Here is a 27,157-nt window from a genome sequence, read left to right as displayed (position 1 = left end):
CGTCCTTTTAATCTGCCTTGTGCACTTTTTCTTCTACGTACATAACTCTATTTTATTTCGTGAATAAAGTAGATAAATAAAATAAATGAATGCTCTCACTCTGCTTGGTACACGTTTCCCCGTATATACATTATTTTCTTTTATTCGGAAAATAAAGTAACTAAATTTAAAAAAGGAACATCTCAAATATTTACGTGTCACAAAGAACTGCACTTGAAACTTTGAAACATGCAGCACATTTAAAAACGCTTTTCACTCTTTGTTCCAATATATTTCATACTTTTTAACGGACTCAAAATTGCTTTGAGGAACAAAATTATAAAACGTTCAATAGCGAAATTTCACGATTCGAAGCTGTTTTCACGAATTTATTCTAACGAGAAATTAAATTTTAAAAAATAAACTTTGAAAAAATTGTAAACCTCGTATATCGACCGAAAGCAGCAGCCTGTTATTATTTTAAAAAATCGCGTTGGTTTAAAAAGGTTCGAAAGTTATGCATTGACATCGATTGCTATGGCACGACACTTTCACACTCTGGTTACTCAGTTTCGTGCAGGCTAATTGGAAATTGGCAACAGAAATTGATTAGAGCCACTTTGACTTACGAATGTGCAACAGTTAAATCTATAGGGAAGATACAGGTGATTGATCGATCTCGAATAAAGCGTTTTGATTACTTTAATTCGTTTAAGGGTAATATGTATTTAATTCATTCATTTTATTTTCCGTGCTTTTTATTTTCTGAATATACAATTTACGCAACTTTGCCAAATGGAGCTGTATATTGAAAGTGAACTTCATTTTAAATCTCTGGGATCCAAAATTCACAGTCGATTTTCGTTATTTATATTTTCAAACAATTTTGAATAAACGTTGTAGATGTAAAATATATTCAAGATCGATCGTTACATTAATAATAGTATATGTAAATACGTATATGCAAATATTATATGATCGTAAAATTGTTGGCTTCAAAATATTTAAATATTTAATTTTAGCATTATTGGGGTTGGCTGTCTATAAAGAAACTGTTACACAAAGAAATATACGCCATATAATAATGTTGTTGAAAAGAATTAATATAATAATCTTATAGTTTCGAGATTGAAGGAAGTTTTCGAGGCAGATAGAAACCTGTTTTCGAAATAATCGACTTCGAAAATTCATCGGGTTCGCGTGCAGTAGAGTATGACTTCTAAGTAGAAACAGCAAGTTATGGTCAGACACGCCAGGCGAACCGTATCTCACGCGAATCCGACAAAATTTCAAACTCAATTATCTCGAAATCGAAGTACGAAAAAATTCTATATTTTCGTATATAAATATAAATCCCAGATTATTTTTAACATACAAAATCATTTTGTTAAACAACTTTTTTTTAAAATTATTTCTATAATTAGAATTCTTTCTAGCTTTATTTATTCTTATAAAATAAATTATTGTAATGTATTCTTAAAACTTGCAACTCGCTTTAGTTATTTCATTATTTCGGAAACTCGAGTCCAGAGCGTGTACTTAAACTTCCCGAGAAAGTATATTGAATTGAAATGTCAAAGAACAAACATTTTAGTTTGTTATTGCTTTCGGTTCCGGAAGCGTATTTCTTTTATTTTTGATTCCAAGATATTCGAGACGAAAGAAACAGCAGGAATGAAATTATTCCTTCCTTTTGCTTTGTGAAATGGAATTCTGAAATCCGAGCATAGTTTAGCGAGGGAAATGCAACGGGGAATTTTAAGCGCTAATTCTAATAAAACAAAAGGAGAATACGCTTCGCGTCGCGATAACGCACGATAACTGCCAGCAATAAAGAATTTATTTGTAATATCCACGGTGATGCTAGGCATTATAAAGGCGGAAGATCGCTATCAGAGACACCATAAAATCCTACGTGAGCACTAATCTGACGTTTATAGGAAGAATATTACCTTCGAAGAGGGATGCTTCCGCTAAATATATCTTGTCTTAAAGTTCCCAGAGTAATGGCTTCCTGACCCAAATCTCAACGAGATTACGAATCTGCCAGAGACAGGCAATTCGGATGTGAACATCGCGATATCGACGTCTTGAAATCGATCGAACGTGGTCCGTTGATCGATGAAAATTAACACTTTGACTGCCACGTCACCCATATATGGGTGACAGAACTTTTAACAGTAGAACTATAACAACGAATTCTCAAGTTGAAGTGTTAAAGAAAATAAATTTTAATGAGGTTACAAAAGTAACTGCTACAACTTTTAAGTTGTGTACAATTGCCTAAAATGAAAGTTTTGGTCTCGTAAACAATTTTAGGATTTTAGACTGGCAGTTAACGTGTTATCGTAAACGATCCGTGACACGCCTGATGAGTCACACCTCACGAACCACGCGATTGTATCTCGAATTTGGTGAAAGATAGAAAAATTGAACGGTACAGAAATGACTATTTTCGAACGTAGAAAAATAAACGTTTAAAAAAAGCTCCAGTGTGTAAAAATCGAATGGATACTACGATGGCCATTTTTTTGCGCCCGTGATTGCATTTTTGAAAAAACTGAAGTCGTAGAAAAATAGTCGTTGTTGTACCCTTCAACCTTTTCCTGTACAGTTTTTATTTGTCTTTTATCAAATTCGAAATACAAATGTTTTCATAGAATTGTTAGAAATACTATGAACCTCTATTTCACTGCCTTTGTCTTTTTACAGAGATCAAGTATTGTGAATTGAAAATAATTCTAAAACGATTAAATTAATAAAATAGAATACAAACGAATATATAATTTCATGAAAGTGTTTATGGCGAGAAAACTGTCCATGATGATCTTATTGCTTGCTGTAATCGCCTTCGTGCGACTTCCTTATTTGATATTAAGTCTTTTTAGGGCGAATCTAGGTAACACGGATTCTATTAGAAGGGCCTCTGCCTGATCTAAACGATAATGTAATCGCCTGTTCTTATCCCCCAACACTCAATCCACCACGCTCAGACCATTAACTTAGGATTCTTATTAAACTTGTTGAGCCAAACCAATTTCTCTACGAAGATAAAGTAACACAATATACCTCGAAATTTTTTCCTCGCGCCTTTCGTCGAAATATCAAGCTTGTACCGTCAGTGAAATAAAATACAGGAACATAGTCGTAATTTCGACAGGTATAATGAAAGAAAAGTTTTTTCTTTTTTTTTTAAATATGAGATCTTGTTCGTTTCGTAATGTATCGGCGTCGATCGTTTCGCTGACTCGCAAACGTATTTGTTTTGCTTGGAAAGTATCAATCTATTCGCTTCGGTTCCTTCTAACGCGATCGTACCTATGAATAACATGCACAATTTTCGCACAGTGGTAGCAACAATACGCACAGAATTTTTAGCACGGAGAATCGACACGCATCGAGAGAGAAAATATTGCACAGCAAACACACCCGACGCTTTTACGTAAAAATTATTACACGTCACCAGCACTGAAATAGTAGAACGCTTGAAACACCATAAACGCTTACGAATTTGCTTAAGAATAAAAGGAATCGGATGTAACGTAAAATAAAATGGGGAAAATATTTTACGTTACTGCTACTGATTCTGTACGAAACACGAAACACAACATTGGATCAAATTTATAGTTTTAAAATATAGTAAATTTGGGAACGAGAAGTGGACAATGTTGAAATTTTTAATCAACTAAATCAGTATTTGAAAATCCTATTTTCTATTGCATTCTCCACTGACGTTATAATTCGACAATGTTTAATACTAGAACGCAAGTTTTGAACAAATTTGTCGTTGCGCTTTTAGCCAAGTCTAATATTTAATGCAATAGGTAATTTACGATGACTGTTGGAGCCCAAAATAGAATTGCTAGTTCAATTAATATACATATATATATAATTTTAAAACACACACTACAGATGCAACTAGTAACAATACCTCACAACGAAGTAAGTTGAAATGTTTATGAAGATTTGAGATGTTTAAACGAGAAGTGTTCTTGAAGATGACAAAACCTGACGTTGGCATTATCCTACTGTTTCAGCTCAAAAGCATACTCACCAGAAATAGTGTTATTTCTCCGCCACAAAATCTTGATTTTGTAATATGTTATCAGATTTACATTTTAAATAACACGTGCGTCGAAATGAGTCCCAGAATTTTGTAATTAATTTACAAAAGAACATTTCAAAATTCAATAAGTTATCAGAGCAAAATAAACAAAACAATTATTTTTAAATAATTTCTGAATATTCTCGAGCTACCTTTTATCCTCAGTTACAATTATAAAACACTTTATCAACGAGACCAGTGCAATAAATATGCATAATAAACTTAATAAATATATTAGAGTGTATAATAAATGTGTTTTATATTAAAAAATCGATATTCCCGTTATGGAACAATTGTTTTATGGGTTTTGAAAGAGGTGGTATGGACTGATTCTATTTTTGGTGGGTAGTGAAGTTTATTGTCTTTGTATGTCTTGTCGGATATCACGCTTGAAAGAGTCGCATTCAAAGGCAATTTCCTTTCGGCTTGGCTCTCGGTGCGACGATCTAATTGCATTGCTACAATTTCCAGCATCTGCACTGGTCGAACCATCACGTGGACTCGTTGGATAGCGGGGGAGGATTGGGGTGGCCGAGAACCTCGAGGCCGCGAGTGAACAGCGCCATCGACGTAGCCGGCTTCCTATCCCAGGTAACGTAATCGTATAAGACGAGAAAGCTATAACTCGACCAATTTTGTCGTGGCACTGGACGTATTAACCGTTCCGGTGATCCGCGTCCTTGAAACTTTCGATCGAACCCTAACTTCGTAGCAACCTTCCCGTCAATTCGCAGTCACGACAATGGGAAAAGCAACCGGTCGTTTGGAAGCTTGGAAAAATTCGCACGATTGCTGTCAGAGATCTCGCCCCATCTCTTCGAGGACAAATATATTTATTTATTGCTAATATAAAATTAAAATAATTGGTATTTGGTAATAAATAAAATTGATAACTGCGACTGATCACAATTATAAGTTCACAAATATAACGACTGATATTGCGTTACAAATTTTACAAAATTTTTATTTGCAATTAAATTGAGAATAATTCGATGCAGTAACTTGTTACATTATTAATAGTTTTCCTTTACTAAGTTTGTGCTATCTCTTCAAGGATACACAAATATATTTAGTTATTTATTCTTCCAAACTAGTTTCAAAGAGAAACAAAATTCAAACAAAAATTGATAACTGCAACTGTTCACAATTATAATCACAATTGTAAATTCACAAGTATAATAACTGATATTGCACTAAAAATTTCACAAATTACTGATTGCATTTAAATTGAAAATAATTAAATATAGTAATTTCTTACATTATTAGTAGTTTTCCTTTAATAGAATTATAGTATCTCTTCAAGAATACACAAATATATTTATTTATTTATTCTTCCAAACTAGTTTCAAACGAATTATTCGATCAAAATTGATAGCTACAATTGTTCACAATTATAATTACAGTCGTAAATTCACAAGTATAATAACTGATATTGCACTAAAAATTTCACAAATTACTGTTTACATTTAAATTAAAAATAATTAAATACAGCAATTTCTTACATTATTAGTAACTTTCCTTTAATAGTATTGTGCTATCTCCTCAAGAATACACAAGTATATTTATTTATTTATTCTTCCAAACTAGTTTCAAAGAGAATTATTCAACAAGAACACATAACTGCAACTGTTCACAATTATAATTACAATTGTAAATTCACAAGTATATTGCACTAAAAATTTTATAAATTACTATTTTCATTTAAATTGAAAATAATTAAATGTAGCAATTACTTACATTATTAGTAACTTTCCTTTAATAGTATTGTACTATCTCTTCAAAAATACACAAGTATATTTATTTATTTGTTCTTCCATCTAATTATTCAACAAAAATTGATAACTGCAACTGTTCACAATCTGCAAAGTTCACAAGTATAATAACTGATATTGCACTAAAAATTTCACAAATTACTGATTGCATTTAAATTGAAAATAATTAAATATAGTAATTTCTTACATTATTAGTAGTTTTCCTTTAATAGAATTATAGTATCTCTTCAAGAATACACAAATATATTTATTTATTTATTCTTCCAAACTAGTTTCAAACGAATTATTCTATCAAAATTGATAGCTGCAATTGTTCACAATTATAATTACAATCGTAAATTCACAAGTATAATAACTGATATTGCACTAAAAATTTCACAAATTACTGTTTACATTTAAATTGAAAATAATTAAATACAGCAATTTCTTACATTAGTTTTCCTTCACTATGTTTGTGCATCAGTCATTGTCACAGTAGAATTAACAAAAGAATCTATTGTTTAAACTAATTTCAAATGCAAGGTAAAATTATTAAAAACAAATAATCCCATTTATAGAACACGTAGAATTTTCTGTTTTATTTCTCAGCCTTTTCTAAAACTCATTACACATTTTATTATTTCAAATTCGGAAGATCGAATCTTTCACGAAATGGCGATCGTTTGAACCGTACGTTCGAGCAATAATTCCCGCAATAATTCCTGCAGCAGTTCCCAATATCGCGCACTCGCGAAATAATAAATATATACGACAGGAAAGTCGTATACTTTCGTATATTTCATGACCGACGATATTTATGTTTGCGTTCAGATGAGAATAAAACAACATAATCCTTGGAAAGCGTCTATAATACAAAATATATTTCGCAAACATCGGAGATTAATATCGCCTCGTATTTTTAACTTTTCGATTATAAACGTCTGTCAGCTTCGTAATGATCCCACGATGTTTGTGCAATTTGCAAATGGACAGGACGAGGTCGTGGCGTATTTATAACATTTTTCCCTTTTTGCAATGGTAATTAACCTCGTCGGCACGCGTGCACGTAGAACGACACGGTAAAAAAAAAGCTAATAGCAATCGACGTTAATTTTATTTTATCGATTGATCGCGCGGAATGGTTTTCGTCGCGGCGATGATCGATAGCCGCGCGACGAAAACGGAAAACGGGGTTCCCAACGTTCGTTTCGAGCCCGAACGATCCGGGATCGGTTTTGCTCGTGTGTAACAAAATTTCGAAGACGCTAAACTCCAGACACGATGAATGGATATTTAAATAAGTAACGAACGGGAAAGAGACCGTGCAAAATTGATACGTTAAACGTTAAAGTTCAAGGTAGTCAGAGGTAAAGTGTAGTTTACAGTCTGATCAATAAGCTCGTAATTTACTTCTACGGAAGTCGTTAAATTCATTTTCTTCTAGGATGGACCATCGTTGATAATCGCAGCGTATCGTTCTTTTTTTTTTACGACAATTTTAAAGGTATACCCGTTACGTCTACGACAATGAGAGGAGCACACAGAATGCAACTAAAAACTGACCGTTTCCGGTTCTGGATTTTAGGTGCAATTTTCGATAAATATAATTAACATTTTGTATATAATACCAACGATGAAAAGCTAATTTTCCAACTTCCAATTGTATTTCGTTTGAATGACTGAACTTTACAGGATGTTATTTGTGATTAGTAAATTCTACCATCAAGCATGGCGGACGGCTAAGGTTTGCATTAAGAAATTTTCTTAGACAAATAAAAGCTTTTTTTTTTAAATTTTACGTAGGTATTTACTATATAGCTGAAACGAAGCTGAATTGTACGTACTTAGATTTTAAAAATTTTATATTAGATTAGAGAGCTTTCTAGCACATAGGTTGCACAGCACAGGTGTCATTCGATAGAGAATCCTTCACTCGTTTAAAGCCTCGTAGCCTGCTTTATAGTTAATATTTTCGCAGATTAAGCAGCCTATACTTTCCCTCGGAGCATAAAGAGCAACCAGACAAAATTTCATCTCGATCGGATAACAATAGTAGCAATTATAGGGAAATTACAAACCCACAGATTTTTATTTTTATTTTTTTTTTTTTTTAACAGGCAAGTAATGCTCAATTACAATAGAGATGTATAATACAAACAGTATATAATAATTTCAACAACAATACACGGTGTTCCAAAGCGTTTTCAATGTGGAAAAGAGTGAATGATGTCATTTTCGTAGACGAAAATAAAATTAACATTTTTCGTTTTAAGGAATGTGTCGTGGTGGAGAAAGTGTTCTTCTTACGTACACGTTTTAATAGTTAAAAAATGGAAATTTGTAGAAGAGAAAAGGGGGTGTTTTTCTCCCTTACATCAGGTGGCCATTAATTGCTAATTGCCTCACATGTGTACAGCCTAATTAGAATTGCGTAAATGATTAAGAAAAAATGAAAAAATATTATTTGTATTTGCCACACAAAATAACTTCCCCTATTTTAAATTTCATCAAATAATAAATTCTTCGGGTTGTATGCAAAGAATTTTTATTTTTAATATACGAAATACGTAGAATTCTTCTGGCAAAATTTATGAAAGTTAGCTTGTTTTTCAGCCCGTCAGCTCTGACGTAACCCCTTAAGTTGTGATGGGGGTTGAAGATCTACACGTACTATCGCAGACGGAAGAGAAGTTTTTAAATTCCCTTAAGGGGTTACACAGGGGTTGGAGATGTAAAATATTCACGGTTCTTTAGAAACTATACCATAGAACTATACTTGGTATTGCTATATTTGCTCGTCAAATGATTTCAAATTTTGTCAGATATATTTTAATAACTTATTTTTTGTGCTGCATAATACGATTTAGTAATTAGATAATTATACCTTAACTAGAAGATAACTTTTCTTACTAGGTTTAGAATCTCCCTGTATTTTAAATGAAACTGATCACACTTTTTTGTAATAAAGAATATACCAGAGTTGGGCAAATTTTATTCGTAAATAACAAATAAAAATTTTATAGTCGTTCGTAAATTAATTTTGTATTCTACTTTACGTGTGTTGATTCACGAATGATTCTGAAATTTTCATTCGTTATTCGCAAATAAAATTTGACTTCTAAATGTTTACAAAAAAAAAATCAGAAATATTTATTTTTCTGTAATACTAATCATTGGTTGATTAATTCCAAGACTGTACAAAGTTCATTTATTTATAATTCCCGATTAAACAATTTAATACCTGTTATTTGCATTTTCAATTACTTATTTCTCTAATCGTCAAGTAAACTATTGTAAGTATATAAAAATATTAGCAAAACTAACGGAGCTTCAGAGGATTTTTTAGGCAAATTCTGAAAGGAAAAGAGCCTCGAAAAATTCTGATGAAAATGAAAACTGCAGGAAACGACTGGAAACCTGTGTTTAAATGCTTGGCTCTTCTCCGTCTACAATGCAGTCCCGTTGTAATTTTCAGGAATTTTTACGGCGTCATGGTTCAACGTCAAAATTGTGCCGAAAGGTTCGCAGTGCAGATAACTTGCCACTGGCGTCGACGAATCGACAACAAGATCAACGGACTTCGAAAGAAGACGGCATCGATGGCGACAAAGAGTCCTTCCTGAAACCAACGCAAGAAGAGAAATGCGAAGATCCAGAGTCGAAGAAACAGAATTGCGTCGAGAGCATATCGAAGGATACGCCGGAAGTCTCGTTGCTCGATCCAAACAATCAACAACAGTCTTCAAGGTAATTTCGTCTCGAACGAATCATATATTAATATATACATATATATTTAACGATATCGAATTAATTAATCGTTGCTCGTCTAACGTTGAGTATACATATAATCCTAAGCAAAGCCGGATTTACCACGAAGTTAATTAAGCCCCAGCTTCGGGCCACGAAGAGCTTTTGTTCGTTGATCTTTTAATTTACCTACTACTCAGAAACACAGAAGCCTTTTGTTGTTCATGAAAAACAAATGGTACGAGCAAATAACCCAATTTTATTTAGAACTTAATATTTGCAAAGTTATTGTTAAATATACGAATGCATTTGCTAGGGTTTTTTTCGAAATTCAAACGCAAAGGAAACTACTCCGGAGTTTCCTAAAAATCGACCACTTTTCTGCCCTAATTTGTGTTTATCCTTCTTAAACGATTGAAGATTTTTATGAATAATGGGGTCGTTAAGTCTGTGGGAACAGTAACGAATGACAAATTGGCGTAGCTGCCATTTCCACCTGGTCGTGTGATCGATCGAACTATAATTGACAGAAGATTAATAAACTACGAGTTCGATAACAAAGTTTGGTAAACTTGATAACTAGGATATCCAACGTGACTAGTATTGAATTTCAATTTTTACGTTCAGTTTGAATTGTATTTTAAGTTTGTTAGTTTCAATAACTTGGGTGTCCAACGTGACTAATATTGAATTTCAATTTCTACATCCAATTTGAATTATAATTTCAGTTTGTTAAACTAAATAACTTGGATGTCTAACAGGACTAAGATTATCTTCCAATTTTTATATTCAATTTGAATTATAATTTGAGTCATTTAAACTGAATAACTTGGATGCCTAATATGACTAAGATTATCTTCCAATTTTTATATTCAATTTGAATTTTAGTGGTAGTTATTTAAACTTGATGGCTTGGATGTCCAACGTGACTAATATTGAATTTCAATTTCTACATTCAATTTGAATTATAATTTGAGTTTGTTAAATTAAATAACTTGGATGTCTAACATTACTAAGATTATCTTCCAATTTTTATATTCAATTTGAATTATAGTTTGAGTCATTTAAACTCAATAACTTGGATGTCTGATATGACTACGATTATCTTCCAATTTTTATATTCAATTTGAATTTTAGTGGTAGTTATTTAAACTTGATGGCTTGGATGTCCAACGTGACTAATATTGAATTTTAATTTCTACATCCAATTTGAATTATAATTTCAGTTTGTTAAACTAAATAACTTGGATGTCTAACAGGACTAAGATTATCTTCCAATTTTTATATTCAATTTGAATTATAGTTTGAGTCATTTAAACTGAATAACTTGGATGCCTAATATGACTAAGATTATCTTCCAATTTTTATATTCAATTTGAATTATAGTGTTAGTTATTTAAACTTGATGGCTTGGATGTCCAACGTGACTAATATTGAATTTCAATTTCTACATTCAATTTGAATTATAATTTGAGTTTGTTAAATTAAATAACTTGGATGTCTAACATTACTAAGATTATCTTCCAATTTTTATATTCAATTTGAATTATAGTTTGAGTCATTTAAACTCAATAACTTGGATGTCTGATATGACTACGATTATCTTCCAATTTTTATATTCAATTTGAATTTTAGTGGTAGTTATTTAAACTTGATGGCTTGGATGTCCAACGTGACTAATATTGAATTTCAATTTCTACATCCAATTTGAATTATAATTTCAGTTTGTTAAACTAAATAACTTAGATGTCTAACATGACTAAGATTATCTTCCAAATTTTATATTCAATTTGAATTATAATTTGAGTCATTTACATTCAGTAACTTGAATGTCTAATATGACTAAGATTATCTTCCAATTTTTATATTCAATTAGAATTTTAGTGTTAGTTATTTAAACTTGATGGCTTGGATGTCCAACGTGACTAATATTGAATTTGAATTTCTACATCCAATTTGAATTATAATTTCAGTTTGTTAAACTAAATAACTTGGATGTCTAACATGACTAAGATTATCTTCCAATTTTTACATTAAATTTGAATTGTAGTTTGAGTCATTTACATTCAGTAACTTGTATGTCTAACATGGCTATGATTATCTTCCAATTTTTACATTAAATTTTAATTGTAGTTTGAGTCATTTAAACTCAATAACTTGGATATCTAACATAACTAAGATTATCTTCCAATTTTTACATTCAATTTGAATTGCAGTGTTAGTTATTTAAACTTAATGACTTGGATGCCCAACGTGGCTAAGATTATCTTTCACTTACTAAACTCTTGGATGTCCAACTTAAGTAATATTAAATTTCAATTTCTACGTTCAGTTTGATTTATATTTGAATTACTTAAACTCAATAGCATAGACGTCCAACAGTACTAATATTCAATTTCATTTCTACATCCAATTGAATCATATTTCCCCGATCCATTCAATTTAGAAAGCTTTGTCTGTACTAATTATTGCGTCGGAGGTACTCGCGCGTCAGAAAGTCACATTCCAGGTGATATTTGAACAATTCCACGTATTCACGATCGACAAAAAGAGGCTGCGCGTGATAAGGTCATACGTCACAAACGTTCAACTCTCCCCCTATGTTCCCACAAATCTTTTTACACGGATAGTTTCGAAACACGATTTTACCAGTGTTTCGCTGTTCTCTGTAATGTTCCCCAAGAGAATTTGATCCCAAAGTTCTTGTTCCCTTGTTACCTTTACACGTGGAAACCGCAATGTCCTACTTACCATAGTCAAGTAACTTATAACGCGTACGAATATTTTAAACTTAACCATCCACCTACTACTCGGTGTAAATTTCCTTAACGGGTTTAATTGCAAACTCAAATTATTGTCCATTCAGTAGGAATGGGCAAAATGTTTAAATATGAATTTCGAATAAAAGATAAATAACATTTTTATCCGTTGCTCGTTGAATAAAAATTCGAATTTCTGTCATGAATAGAAACTTGTTTCCAGAACTGTTTGGTTGAATATAAAATTTGTACCTTTCATTCCAGGTCGAAGTTTCGCCCATTTTTGGCAATAATTTAATCTGATAATTCTAGTTTAAAATTTAGGTTGTAATTAATATTCAACGAACTAACGGATCAAAAATTGTTAACCTTCCATTCTACTTTGAAATTTTGTCCATTTCTGGCGTGTAATCCTTACAAAAATCTTCTCCCCAAGAAAATACTTCAACTGACCATTTTCACTGACTCATTGACTTGCTGTTTAGGTTCGTCGACGACCTTCTTCAAACCCCTGGTGGAGTAGGGCATACACAGTACGTGAAATAAATCTAATGGCTTTCTTTAAACCCCTACAGAGCGATCTGTCATGGCGGTCCTTTTGTTGGGTACATGCTGACAACGAACTTTTCTTTACCGAACACTTTTTGGAGTACCGTTTCGGATTCACCTCGAATCAAGGGACGTTATAGTCTTCGGTGACATTTCAAAGTAGCCCCCGAGGCTTTATAAAATATTTAAAGTCTCGCTTCCCTCGATTATAGATCTCTAAAGAGGCCAAGTAGGTCAATGTTCTCGATTTTCTACAGATTTTTAAATTTAACCCCGGCCATTAAAAAATTACTGCGTTTCTGTGAAACGTAAAGTGCGCCATATTTGTGTCAAAGATCGTATCGCTGCTGAAAGCAGTAAAACGAGAACGTTTTCTCTGCTGGGCAATATCTTCACCTTCTGAACTTTCCGCAGCAATAGGTTTCGTATATCTGTTGCTCTTTTTAAAAAACTCAGTGACCCGCATTTGTTTGCTCTAGCTTGATGAATCTTTTTAATTTTCATCGCGCGAAAACATTAAGGGCTTTCAGAAGAATCTGGTGTACAGAAGAAATCAAGTTTTAATTACCCAACAGTTTTTTTTTCTCTTTTTCTATCACTAATTCTTGAACGTCTTCGGTGGTAATATCCACCAGTTAAAATTCCTCTTGTTGAGTTGTTGAATTTTATTTTCTTTTTCTATTTTATTTTTATTAATTCTATTTCATTCAAACTGAATGAACTATGATCGTACGATCTTCCAGCGGGCATTTAACGGGTAATTCTGTTCCACATTGTTACCAAATAAAAAACAACTGTTCGTTCAGCTGACAATTCTATTTTTCTGGTTTATTTAATATTGGAGATCCAGAAAAACAGGATGAAAATGGTGGAAATCTACTTCAAACACAAAAGCTTGATTTCCACTTTGCTGCAATTCTCTAACAAAGGTGAAGTGAACCTGTGTTATACGAATGTTATCTGAAATATAATTAAAATATAATATTTCATTCCTTCTTTCGTTTAAAAAAAAATTATTTTTTTAAGCAATTAAACACAGTAATACATTATCGAATGTAAATATGTCAATTATGATCACTGTTTTATTTCTTTAGATATCGTTATTTCTGAGAAGCAAAGATCAATCGAACAGCTTATTACTTGGTAAATACTTATCACTGCTTTTAAATATACTTCTGTTCTAATTTATAATAAAATATTGTTTACGTGCGTGAGACTTCATTCTCGATATGCAATGGTACGCGTTTCGTGAAACTTTGTTCATCGGATTAATGCACTGATAACAAAGTTACAAGTTACAAGAGTTTCTGACAGTCCCTGTCTCGTGTCACACATCACGTCGTGTCTAGATTACGTACAGCCATGGAAGTTTATTCTCCAAATACGATAATACGTATTTAGTGAAAGACAGTTTAATCCTTGGATCAATGTTCTATTTTACTCTAGAATTTTTTTCTCGAAAATGTATAGGATTTCGGGGGTATGTTTCTTCATCAAAGATGATTGTAATTGACCCCAACAACCGAAAATAATTTTTTTAGACCGATTCGAAATTTTTTAATTTCGTTGAAAAATGTGTTTACCTTCTGGAATTTTTTCCTCAAAACTGGGTAGGATGTCGGGGGCATATGTATTGACCAAAAATGATTGTAATCGACACTTGCAATCAAAAATAATTTTTTTAGACCGATTCGAAACTTTTTAATTTCGTTGAAAAATGTGTTCACTTTCTGGAATTTTTTCCTCAAAACTGGGTAGGATATCGGGGGTATATGTATTGACCAAAAATGATTGCAATTGATCCCTACAACTAAAAATAATTTTTTCAGAATGATTTGAATCTTTTCATTTTTGCGGAAAAATTTTATCACTACCCCTGTCGATTTTGCTTAAAAATTCGTTTTTTATTCTTAGTAATCTTATTTGACGCCCTACAGAAAATTTGTCAAATACTTTTTTGTAGGTACCTATGAGCTCTACTTTAGAAAAAAGCTTCATTGAAATATATTCACTATTGCAGAAGTTATGGCTGTTTGAAAATTGGACCATTTTTATGGGGTTTTTCTCATTTTCCGGAATTAAAGATCAACTTTGCGGATGTTTTTAGAATTTCTACATATTCTGCACCAAAATACGCGTTGTTTGCCGTTTGAAACATTAAAATCGTCCAATCCGTTCGGAAATTATGACATTATAAAGATTCACATGAAATTTCGGGGAAGCATTTCTGGCCTCACATTTTTTTTTCGAAAATGGGTAGGATTTCGGGGTTATGTGTAATTACCAAAAATGATTTTAATCGACGCTTGCAACCGAAAATAATTTTTTTAAACCGATTCGAAATTTTTTAATTTCGTCGAAAAATTTGTTCACCTTCTGGAATTTTTTCCTCAAAACTGCGTAGGAATTCGAAGGTATGTCTCTTCACCTAAAATGCTTGTAATTGACCCCTGTAACTAAATATAATTTTTTTAGAACGATTTGAAATTTTTGAAAAATTTGTCACCTTCCTGAATTTTTTTCTCGAAAATGCGTAGGAATTTAAGGGTATGTTTCTTCATAAAAAATGATTGTAATTGACCCTCGTAACCAAAAATAATTTTTTCAGAATGATTTGAAATTTTTGAATTTCACCGAAAAATTTCTGCACGATTTGAAGTATTCTTGTGCTTTAAAAAAAAAACATCGGTTGAGAAGTCTGTTGTATAATCATATTGCAAACCAACATATATATATATTTATAGATGCAACCGTTACGCAATTCCCTTATATTAAATTAAGTTTCTTACGTAATTTTGTATCGCAGATTAACATGATACCGTTGCAAGTATTACGTACCGCTTGCGTGATGCATGAAGATCAGAAATATATTGCTCGTGTCATGTACTTTGTAAAACTAATTTGCATGAGAAAATGATCTTAACATTCGTTTGTAATAACATTATGAAGTTTATTCGCACAAATATTAACGCAACACTTAAATGAAGTAATACTTATATAAATTAGCCTGTCTCCCAATTAAAAAAAAAATATTAATTCCTAATTGGTACTTCAATACGCATTTCACGGAACGCGAATATTTCATGAAAAATATCAGATGAATCGCACGGATTGCCATTAATGAACAGATTAAAATTGTATAACCATGGATGATATAATTCGTGTCGACAAAAATCTCCGCGACAATTAAGTTCTCAAGGTCACCTATAATTTCATTATACAGGGTGTTCGAACACCCCTGAGAACAATTTTAATGGGAGATTCTAGAGGCTAAAATAAGGCGAAAATCAAGAATACCAATTTGTTGATTGAGGCTTCGTTAAAAAGTTATTAATGTTTAAAGTGCCGCCTGTAGAACGGCAATCTGCGAGCAGCTGCGTGCGCATAATAGTGATCCTCACTCAAAAAACTATAAGGCTGTAGATACGTCACGAAGTAGAGTTTCTCATGCTGGATGAGAACCACTATCGTGCGCACGCAACTGCACGTAGATTGCCGATCTACAGGGACAACTTTAAACATTAATAACTCTTTAACGAAGCCTTAATCAACAAATTGCTATTCTTGATTTTCGTCTTATTTTGGCCTCTAAAATCTCCCACTAAAATTTTTCCCAGGGGTGGCCGTACACCCTGTATACAGCTATTTAAATTTATTTTTACCTCCCTCGAAAAGCTTCTGTCATTCATTCTTATCCTCGCAATTTTCCAGTCAGTGCTCCTCGAGGAACCATCTTCATCTATAGATAAGTTTTATACTTTATAACAGTAAATTCATTTGCTCGAAAATTCGCAAGTATTCTTTCGGTTCGTCGAGCGAGACAGAAACGTTTTAATTTATGCTTTCCGTGAAAACATGAAACCTCTGAATCGAATGATTTTCACAGTTCGTTAAATAAAATATAAATTTGGAGTTATAAATTACAAAATGTTTCAAATGGATAATCCTTCTGATTCGTAAATTTATGCTTTGCATACCGCTTTTATCGATCTTAGTTTAAATTAATAATAAATACAGCGTTGCAAAAAATATACATATAAAGTTTTACTCTAAATATAAATACGAAAGGATGCAGAACAATTCTTTTGTTTCGAAAATGCGAGAGATTTTATGCTCGAGGTCTTTACAAAAAACAGAGGCGTAAAAAACGTAATTTGTCGAGAATATGATCCCTTAATTGCGACCTAATTTTTGTACAAATTAACCCAGCCGCGGGAAAGGGTCTTTCATTTCCTATTAGAAGGAGCTATAAAGAATGCCCCTGAGTGCTGTTCACGACGCGCGAGAAATTCCCCTTTTTGTCCATAAATTGCGGTTTTATGATACTAATACCATTAATCGTTAGCTCGTGCGATACGACATCCTGGAAGTGAAATAATCTGTTTCTAAATTCCCATCGCCAAATCTGAATTATTTCATTGTCGTTGAAACAGAATACTGACTGGGTTTTCGCAATCTTAGCGACTTAAGAGTACTAAGCATCGGAATACCGTGAAGATTTCGAACAAGAAACTTAATTAAAGGTCACTAAATTATGAGACTAACTAACTTTAAGACCTTAACAACGCAAGTCTATCAATATATACGAAACACGTATTATATTACCAATTATTATTATTGGAGGAATGTACAAGTTGAGTAAATTAAAAATAGGTTAGAAAAGTACTTATGGTATGCGAGTATCGCGCCGTTCGTATTGACAGTTCTCTTCAAGAGTGCTTCGTAGTCAAAGGGTTAAACACGTGTTCAACATTCACAATTTACACCAAATACTAAGATTTTCAAATGACAGTGACACATAAGATATTGTTAGAACGATGGGTCGATTTCAAATAAACACTCTCTATGGTTTCACAAGGATTTAAGAGTAATATACACTAGTTTGTAATCATACTACGACGCGACGCGTGACGTTGCGCATGGCTTTTCGAAACGCGGTTCCGGCGACGCAGGAAGAAGCGCGCGATTGGCTCGCGCGTGACCAATAGAAGCGCAGCGCCAAGACCCCAAGTTTCAAACTCTGTCTAATAGACATATCTCGATTAACAGAGTAATACCGAAATAAATGGTCCTGCATTGGATTGGAAAAGGTCGTATTGGTCTAGAAATTCTTCCTCTCGAAAATATAAACACATTTTGTTTATGATGGACTATTTTAGGGATAAAATATAAACTTAAGGGGGTCTTCTACTGTGAAGGCTGTTTTTTTCAGCTTACTTTCGGAATTTTTTTTGAGGAATAATAGAAACACACAAAGATATAACTTTTATATCGAGTGTATTGTTTATTGAACTTTGTCTACAAATTTTTGTAAAGCATAATAATAACAATAATTAGCTTTATAGCACTAGAATGGTGACCATGTATAAAAAATGTTGGCGGATGGCACCCATGATTCACGATTTTTTATTCATCTGAAATTGAAAAATCAAATAGCATTTTAATATGTAGATCTATGGCTATCGTGTGAACTAGAATTAAATAAAAATATTCAAATTTGAACATTTGACAAAGCTTTTAAGGAAAAAAGTCAATTCTTCGTATTTTTTTTCAACCTTTCAAGCTAAAGAACAAGTAATTAGTAAAATATTTCAATTATCCTAGTTCACACGAAAACTAGAGGTGTATGAAAGATGTGTACGAAATTATAGCGAAATCGGTTGAAGACTTTTTGAGATATCGTGGACGCCGCTTCAAAAAAATGCGTTTCGAGAAAAACGCGTTGGAAGTTCAAGTACGTATGACACAAAGATAATTTTACTTACCGTTAATCTGCAATGCCTGGACCATACAGTACACCTTCAGTTTCTTCCTGGAAGTCATGCAGAAGTGAATTTTCTTCTCGGTTTTGAATCCGAGATTTTTTGGCGAAGTCAGACGATTTTCGTTCGAAGCGGTACAGGCGAGCGTTGTCACGGTGCGTAGAATATGTGCAAGAATTGGTGCCAATTTTCAATCCCATTGTTTCCATAATTTTTAATACTCCTTCAAATCCGTCGTTAAAAATAATAACTGCAAAAAAGTAGCTATTTCAACCACCTTAGGCCCAGAATGAATGTGTTTTGGGGCGAATGTCCAAATTAGGGAATTCAATGATTCGTTATTATTTTGGGTCTCAGCTCCCAAGCATCTGATTAATAAATCATGTTTTGATAAATCTTCGTAAACCGGCTTAATTGTTTCTAAAACTTGACTTTTTAAAGAAACTCTATAGTGGTTAAAATTCTTGAGGAGTCCTAAAGCTTCTGCTTTACGCCACTTGCACCAGCTGATTTCACCCTTCGGACAATAATCGTGCAGCGGATTATCATCAGAAGAACTGCAGTGATAAAAAGAAGCCCAAATCTCTCTCTTCATATCATCTATTGAATCAGGATGCCGTCGTATGGCTAAGCCATAGAATTTCGTAAATTCACCAATGACTTTTTCAGTTAGTTTACCGTGTCCTTTTCCACCGACTCCCTTGTGATTTTTTTTAATGTTGCGAAGTCTCGTGCCCATCCTCTTTTCCACATGACCTACGCACTCCTTTTTCACAACTTGTTTTTCATCTGTATACGGATTAGCATTCAAAATACCTTTGAATGTTTTGCTATCTCCGTCTCCAACGTATGTTAGGTACTTTACGCCATGTTTCTCCATAGAACGTAAAAACATTTCAATAATAGCGTCAATTTCCATTTTACCAGAGCTGCCAATATGATTTATGGAACAATCCTTGTGGTTCGATAACCATTCTTCGTGGAATTGGAGTTTTGGAGTTTTCAGTTTCTCGAAATATCAACAATTGTCGCGTACTGCACCGACTAAGCGAACGTTCTTAGAAAGTTCGTGATTGTTCACATATGTAATTATCAATTGTCACAATTGCGTCTGATATGAAAAAAGACTCGGTCGTTCATAAGCAGAAATCATAATAGACACTAGTACATGCCCGAAGAATGACATAATATTGAGGAGGAAAGCGCGACAGCACCCGCCACCAGCGCGCTCCGAACACCTATTTCGTTCTACGCCTACAACTTCTGAACGGTATCGAATCTCAAAAAATCCATTTAGCCTCGTATTCTACATGAGTTTTAGATGTAATTCATGTAAAAAAAAAAAAATGAATTTTTTCGATCCGACACTGTAGAAGACCCCCTTAAGTAGAAATAGTCAGTGATGGTCAGACGCCCGACGAATTTTCCACATTGACGTTTTCAAAAATTTATTCTTCGTTTTCGATTTATTTTTGTACGAAGAATCGCCATATGGTCGATCGTACCACTCGCCCCCCTCCGTCGTATAGGGATTCGAGGCGACAAGAGGTAAAGATTTCAAGATTTTCTCTGATAATTCGAGGACAGTTGTTAGAGAAAATTCCTGTCGATGTTCCAGGGATTCCCCAATGGCGTCGTCGTCGTCGTTCGTTGGTCGACGTTTCGGAGGATGGCGAGCCGGCGGAAGTCACGAATATGTTCGATGTCCTGTACGACAACCAGCTTCCATGGACGAGCGGTAAGGAAATCCTTTTACGCTTTGCTCCGAATACATGAATTATTCCGCGCAGGTAGAGTGACATCATTCCGACGAAACGATCGAGAGAAAGAATTTTGCTTCTTTAAAAGTCGTCGAACTCGAACGTAACGGAAATATAATTTTCCATTAACGTTTTATCACCGATCACTACGGCACAAATTTAACCGTTTAAAAGCAATGTTGCACGAAACGAAAAATAGTCCACGATACCAAAAACATTGTGCACACCAGCCGTTTATTATCGCATATTATCATTCGAACCATCGTAACAGTTCCCTCTAGACTCGTTATCGCTTGTTTAATCTTCTTCCTATTACACTTTCCCAAATGAGTTTCGTGCCGTTCGAACAAACACATAATTATGATCATTCGAAGTCGTTAATGCAAATTTATGCACTATATGATCGTCGATGTTTCGTTGGCCATTATTTCGATACCTTTATCTTCGATTTCCGTTCCCTCCCGCGACTTTTCTGGGAGAAACACGCTACAGTGGATGATCAAATTATTATTACATTTTATATTTTCGATGTTGCGTAGCGTTAGTGATCTATTAATTTGTTTTTCTCGATTATGTCGAGTAGAGTAGTTTTGTAGTTATGCGATTATATTTTAAAAAATTTTAAGTAATTCGTACAAGTTCTAAGATGCGTTATTGCATATTAAGAATATAACTGTAACTTTTTTTTAATGAAAAGGTTTGCAAGTGCACTTAAAATTCAAAGTGACCATAAAACTTTGATCACCCACCGTAATTTAACGAATCTCTGTTTACGACCAAACGTTAACGCAAGTATTACACGGGTAATTGTATGCAACCGTCAAACAGTGAATACATTTATCGAGACATTCGAATATTTTAATATTAAATATTTGCTTGTACAGATTCATGTTCTTCTCTATTTAACGGTAATGTCCCAGTTAAGCTTAGAAAATCAATCTTGTTCTAAAGCGGTAAAGAAAATTGGGTTGCAGAGGATTGCGTCCATTGCCATGTAAAAAAGAACTTGTTGACCTACATAAATACTATACAAAGTGTACCGCGCAACTGGGACAGACTGTGTCTTTGAAACCGTCGAAGATAAAGAGAAAAATTACGTGACAAAAGTAAATCGTTTCCGATGCTTCGTACTCCTACGTTACTATTCTCCAAGTACGTGCACGCCCGATATTTGGAAAGTGCAATTGCACTCGTTTCCTTGCAAGGATTTCCATATTTTCCATTACCACCAACCGACGCAGTTCTGCACTCTGTGCAAGAAAATATACGATACGAAAAATGTATAAAACGAATGTAGAAAATGTTAAGTATTTAAATTTTCAGTTCACGACACGTTTGAAAGGGTAATTACGCGCGATTATGTTGATAATCACCGTACCACTTCAGATGCTTTTTAGTTTCTATGGACGATTATCTGAATACCTTTTTATAGAGAATAAATATCTGCATCGATTGGTGTAATGAAAAGTATCGAGGTCGAGGGGAAGAATAATTAGAAGTTGGTAAAAAATAAGTTTTCTCGATTCTTTCGGCTAAATAAAATTCTCATGTCAATATGCACGTGTCTAGGGATATGCAATTAGCAACTTTATAATTACGTAGTCTGTTATATCCTGCAACGATAAATATAGAGTTCCCTTGAGAGTCGAAAGATAAACAACACATTGGTTTTTTTTTTTTTAGAAAACTATACGAAGCTTATGGCAACAATAAATAATTAAAAGTTTATTTTTTCAGCTACAAAAAGCTATTTCAAAATTCGTTTTAAAATTTGTATTCATAATTAAGGGAGTGTCACGTGTTCTCAGTTAATTGGCAAAATTGCTTAATTTGAACTGCAACCTGTTGCCTGCATACAAACCAGTTCGCTTGTGACGCAAACATAAATAACTAAAAACAAACTCTTCGTTAATTTTGCTTTTCTGCCTCGATCAAACCATATTTTCTAAACAGCAAATAACTAAAATATTACTCTTTTTCCTATCAGGACTCAGTCGCCATCTTGTATACACAGATTGCAACAGTAAGAAACTCAAGAAAAAATAGATGCTAACTGTTTTAAATATTCGTTAATTTTTTTTAAGAAAAACCACTGATTCGATAGGGAAAACCAGTTGTTTCTCTTGTTTCTGCTTATTTATTTTCCATATAAGTTCGAAAGTATGTAAAATTGACTTCCACTATGGAACTAGAAAAATTAAGTCTCAAGTTAACATGTTGAGGCAAATAAAGGATAGGATTTGTGAATTTCAGCAAGGTTACAAGAAACAAATTTTAAGTTATGTAGTTTACAATGATCTAGAATCGAAATTATAGTCTTGCAGAAAATTGTACGGTCTTCACCTGGCAGTGAACGTGTTAAGTGCTGTTCTAAAGACTTGGTAGCAATGGGCTTCGCGTAACGAGGCTGTTGGCCTATAACGAGAATGATCCGAAAATCCCATAAGCGGGTTATCTACCCCCTGGTGCTCCACACCGGGTGCCACGACTCAGAATTATCAGCCCTCTCAAGGTTCCCCATATCACCGAGGTTGGGTACAATTTGCCTGTGCTAATATTTCCTCTTGTATCTCTTTATCGTGGTCAGATTTTTGCAACACTATCAGGTCTTTGACCAGTTTTTCCCACTCTTTCGTACCCTGTACCGATCTCATTCAGGATCCAGAAGGCTAAGGCTGAGTAAATTTGACCAGAATGAGCCCTCCAATTTCCGGTGTAAGAAAACATCAGATTGATAAGGGGTGTTAGACCTGTCGAAAGCCAGGAAGTCCTACTCCAGCCTCGTACATATCACTCAAACACTTCCTTTATCTCACAAGTTGATAAGGTAGGGCCTTTTTTCTTTTTTTTTACGTGGGGAAATCCTCATGAACACCCACAGGCCCACCCGAAGGAAGGGCTGGCGGGTAGTGCCGGACTCTTACCGACTAAAACCCCATGGTGACCATCCTCAGACGCCTGGCGAGGGACCAGGAACTCTAGTGAGCCATCACAGAGTCCCCCGCTGCGCCCTGCCTTTTCAGGCCCCTCCCGGTGGGAGGCACTCCTCCCACCGCATTCCCACTCAACCACGGCCCCGTAACATGGGACTAAGCTGCGTGATCACGTTGGCTGCAGGACTCATCCGCAGCCAACTGGCCAACCTGCTGCCTTAGCTAAAACCTACGACAAATATCCCATGCCTCAGTCCACTCACACACACATTCATACCGGTGTTTGATCCGCGAAAGCTTTCACTCCGACCACCAGCCTTCTCAGGTTGATGAACTCATCCCAGCGGCTGCTCCTATCCGCCACCTGGGGACGCGCCACGTAGGGGTTCACCTCCCCTGCATGGTGATAAGGTAGGGCCACTAATGCCTTACTAATGAGCCCACTAGTAGGCCCAGGACGAAATGTGATGGCGCCTCCTCTTTCCTGTTTTTAAGGAAGGTTAGGATTAAGTAACATGCTGCCACGGCACTCCGGTGTTAGGGATAATCCGTGATTCCGTTTAAGGATATTGATTTGATTGATCATTAAGTCATAGTATTTACTGAAATCCGCAGGTGTTATCGGCGATCTTACGATATCGACGCTCGTCTACCCCGTTATTTCCACTATCATCGACGCGCCGGGATCGAACGACACTCGAAAAGCTGCGACTACGCGAGACGCACGCCCGAGTCGAGCACCGACGTTCAACATTTTGGTCTGCCCATTCTCAGCATCAGCGAGCCCAGCCCGTCGGACGAAAACAACCGGGTGGACGATTATTTGTAGGACTTGCCTGCCGAGGACTCCCTGAAGGAGCTCCTCGTGTGACCCAACATGATCACTCTGTTACTTCGCGTGATCCCGAAGCTTCGCGTATACGCCGCAGTTTTAAGGTAAACTCTCGAAGCAAGGACTCTTTCGATCGTGTCGGCAAGGAAAACGCAACGTTCTCGGTGACGCGATCTCGTTGTTTCGGGGCGGTGATTCCCTTGTCTGATCGCGACGAGTGCGCGGGAAGAAATTCACCGTCATGCACGGCGTTTACATACTTCGTGAAACTCACTGTGGACGACTTTGAGGAAAGATTTTTAATTTTACATTTGTACGTACACGTAGAAGATATCCCCGGTCGTACGATGGTGCGTTTGTGAACGGAAACTTTCTGTTATAACGCGCTGTAACATCGATCAAAATCGATAGTAAAGTTGTCGATTGTGTAACGTGTATTCGCGGCGCTATCGATTGCCACCGATAATATTCATATCTTGTGTACAAATTCGAAGCGAGATTGATCGACCCGCAAACAGTGTGTAATTACGCCACGAACGTAAAATTTCATTTTGTACGAATTGTGACATATCCAAAATCTCGTTCGAGAGATAAATATTACAAAGATCACCAAATAAATGCATACGAAAAATTACAATCCCGCTTCGAATCGACAGATTAGAAGAAACTACTTACGACGAATAACGATTGAAAATACCACGAGTGACGTGATACGATTAATCGTGTAATGTCAATTGTGCAGACGTTTAACGTACGAAGTTCCGGTTTAAAGAGGACGCTCTAAATATCCTTCGTCTCCTTTGACTCGAGCAGGTTATATTTATTCCAAAATATCCCGTTCTACGATGTAATGGATGTTTCGTGTGATTTGTAAAGACCACGTGTGTCCCGGTGTACGCTGTTCTGTGTCTCTCCTTTTCCTTTTCATGCTTCCGTGCGACATTGTTAACCGGCAATCGATGGAAAACTACTCAAATACAGCGCGAAAACACTGTTGGATACTGTAATCACTGTAACAGGCATTTTTAACGCGATCGTAAATATCTTTGCGATCAGACTTTGCGTTAACTTTCTACCGAACGAAATTACGCGTCCATTTTGTATTCGTCGCGTGTTCCGTACTCGATCAAAGCTGTTAGAATTGTTTACGTTCGCGGGATTATTATTTAAATAACATTACGTATCGCTAAAGAGCTAGTTTTCAACGATAGGTGGGATTATAAGAGAAAAGTGGCTTATCGAAGACACGGACAATTTGGCAACACGCGAAACGCTATAACGCGACGTCGTGTTGGTCGTCGGGCATACTACACAATGATGACTTGATGGCTAGGCACGCCGATTGGCCGTAGCGTAATAGCGACGTTTGCTCTCACACGCATTGTCATTATTGGCTGAGTCGCTCACGACTGCAATTCCATCGCGTGACAAATGACGCGAACGAAACGTATAGGGGCAGAGTCGGATAGGACAAGACTGAGAGGAATTGGCGTAACCGTACGCTCGATATACTAGCCATGAATAGAACAAATGTGTATCTCTCGTGGTTATGGAGATCCTACTACTATGTGGGAATAAGACGGCGCGTAAACCTCTCCTTGCCCTTGCCCCGTTTAGTTTGTGGGTGCCTAGCCAACAAGTCAACTCTGGATAGTAGATGACGCGACTAATAGAAAAGAATCACGATGAAAGCTTTACGCGTGACCAGGGACTGATTTAAGCGCAGTGTATATAAAAGATAGACAAAGAATACTATCAAATAATATATTTTTTAGTTTATTGAAAGAGTATATTAAAATTAGAAAATGAAAGAGAACGTTTCATTCTCTCAATTTTTATAATAAAAGGAAATATATCATTTGAGGACTAGTTTGGTAAAAGAAACGCTTTTAATATCTCTCTGCTTACTTTGCAGATCAATTAACGCCAAGAAATAAACATTATCGAGAAGAATATCAATTACTAGACTGTGAGAAATTCACCGTTGCGTTTAATTCGATGATTTCAGCCAAATTATTTAAATATTTCTATAATCACTGAATTACGTTTTGAAGAATTAGTATCGAATTCTGCGAACACAGCGTGGACAGTTTGAACAGGAAATTTGAAATAATGCGTAAATTAAAACACGTTCCCTATCAAACATGACACTCCATATTATACCCAGTCGTGTAGTTTAAGGAAACTGTTTTTTATCGATGCTCAAACGCAAAGATCGACCAAAGTCAATATTACACATCCTGTTAGACGACGCAGTAACGACTTCGAATAAATTCTTATGTGAATCGTCCTTCCGTTTGATAAATTTTTAGCAACGAAAGTAACCCTCCTATAACACGGTAGATGGGTTCCTAGAAAATGTCGTGTTGTGTGAAACCGTGTTATATGAGATCCAGAGCCAATATACAAAGGGGAGTTACGATCCGAAAACTTATTAAAAACAAATTTTTTTTTTAATTCTACGTAAGCAACTTAATTTTTATGAAAAATATAAATGTACGTATAACACAAAACAAAAAATATTATTTTAATTTAAAGCAATCTTAATTTAATAAACTATAATTTGTTTATACAGGGTGCTCGGCCACGCCTGGAAAAAATTTTAATGGGAGATTTTAGAGGCCAAAATAAAACGAAAATCAAGAATAGTAATTTGTTGATGGAGGCTTCGTTAAAAAGTTATTAACGTTTAAAGTTCCACCCGTACTGAATTTTTTTCTCAAAAGTGGGTAGGATTTCGAGAGTATGTTTAATGACCAAAAATGATTATAGTTGACCCCTGCAACCGAAAATAATTTTTCCAAAACGATTTAAAATTTTTTTTCCGCCGAAAAATTTGGGCATCTATTCGAATTTTTTCCTCGAAACTGTATAGGATTTCGGGGGTATGTCTATTCACCAAAAATGATTGTAATTGACCACCTTAGCTAAAAATAATTTTTCCAGAACGATTTGAAATTTTTCTTTTTGTCGAAAAAAA

General features: G+C 34.8%; 1 protein-coding gene across 9 annotated transcripts in view; it reads left to right on the top strand.

Annotated features, from left to right (window-relative positions):
* Window positions 1–26,667, top strand: part of LOC122400859 — a 216,242-nt gene extending 189,575 nt beyond the window's left edge. For 7 of the 9 annotated variants that reach the window (XM_043402574.1, XM_043402580.1, XM_043402578.1 and 4 more), the window contains 4 exons: window positions 4,556–4,675; window positions 9,311–9,582; window positions 20,271–20,390; window positions 23,961–26,667. In XM_043402574.1, coding sequence (XP_043258509.1) covers window positions 4,556–4,675; window positions 9,311–9,582; window positions 20,271–20,390; window positions 23,961–24,174 — 726 coding nt within the window. In that variant the 3' untranslated portion in view covers window positions 24,175–26,667. The remainder of the gene's footprint in view (window positions 1–4,555; window positions 4,676–9,310; window positions 9,583–20,270; window positions 20,391–23,960) is intronic. The other 2 variants (XM_043402581.1, XM_043402582.1) reach the window with 2 other exon arrangements.
* The last annotated feature ends 490 nt before the right edge of the window (window positions 26,668–27,157 follow it).

Source organism: Colletes gigas, unplaced genomic scaffold (genome assembly GCF_013123115.1).
Source record: "Colletes gigas isolate AHSC1104 unplaced genomic scaffold, ASM1312311v1 Colletes_gigas_Sc00020, whole genome shotgun sequence".
NCBI classification, from domain to species: domain Eukaryota; kingdom Metazoa; phylum Arthropoda; class Insecta; order Hymenoptera; family Colletidae; genus Colletes; species Colletes gigas.
The sequence above is the reverse complement of the archived record's forward strand: the minus strand, read 5'-3'. Positions and strand labels throughout refer to the sequence as shown.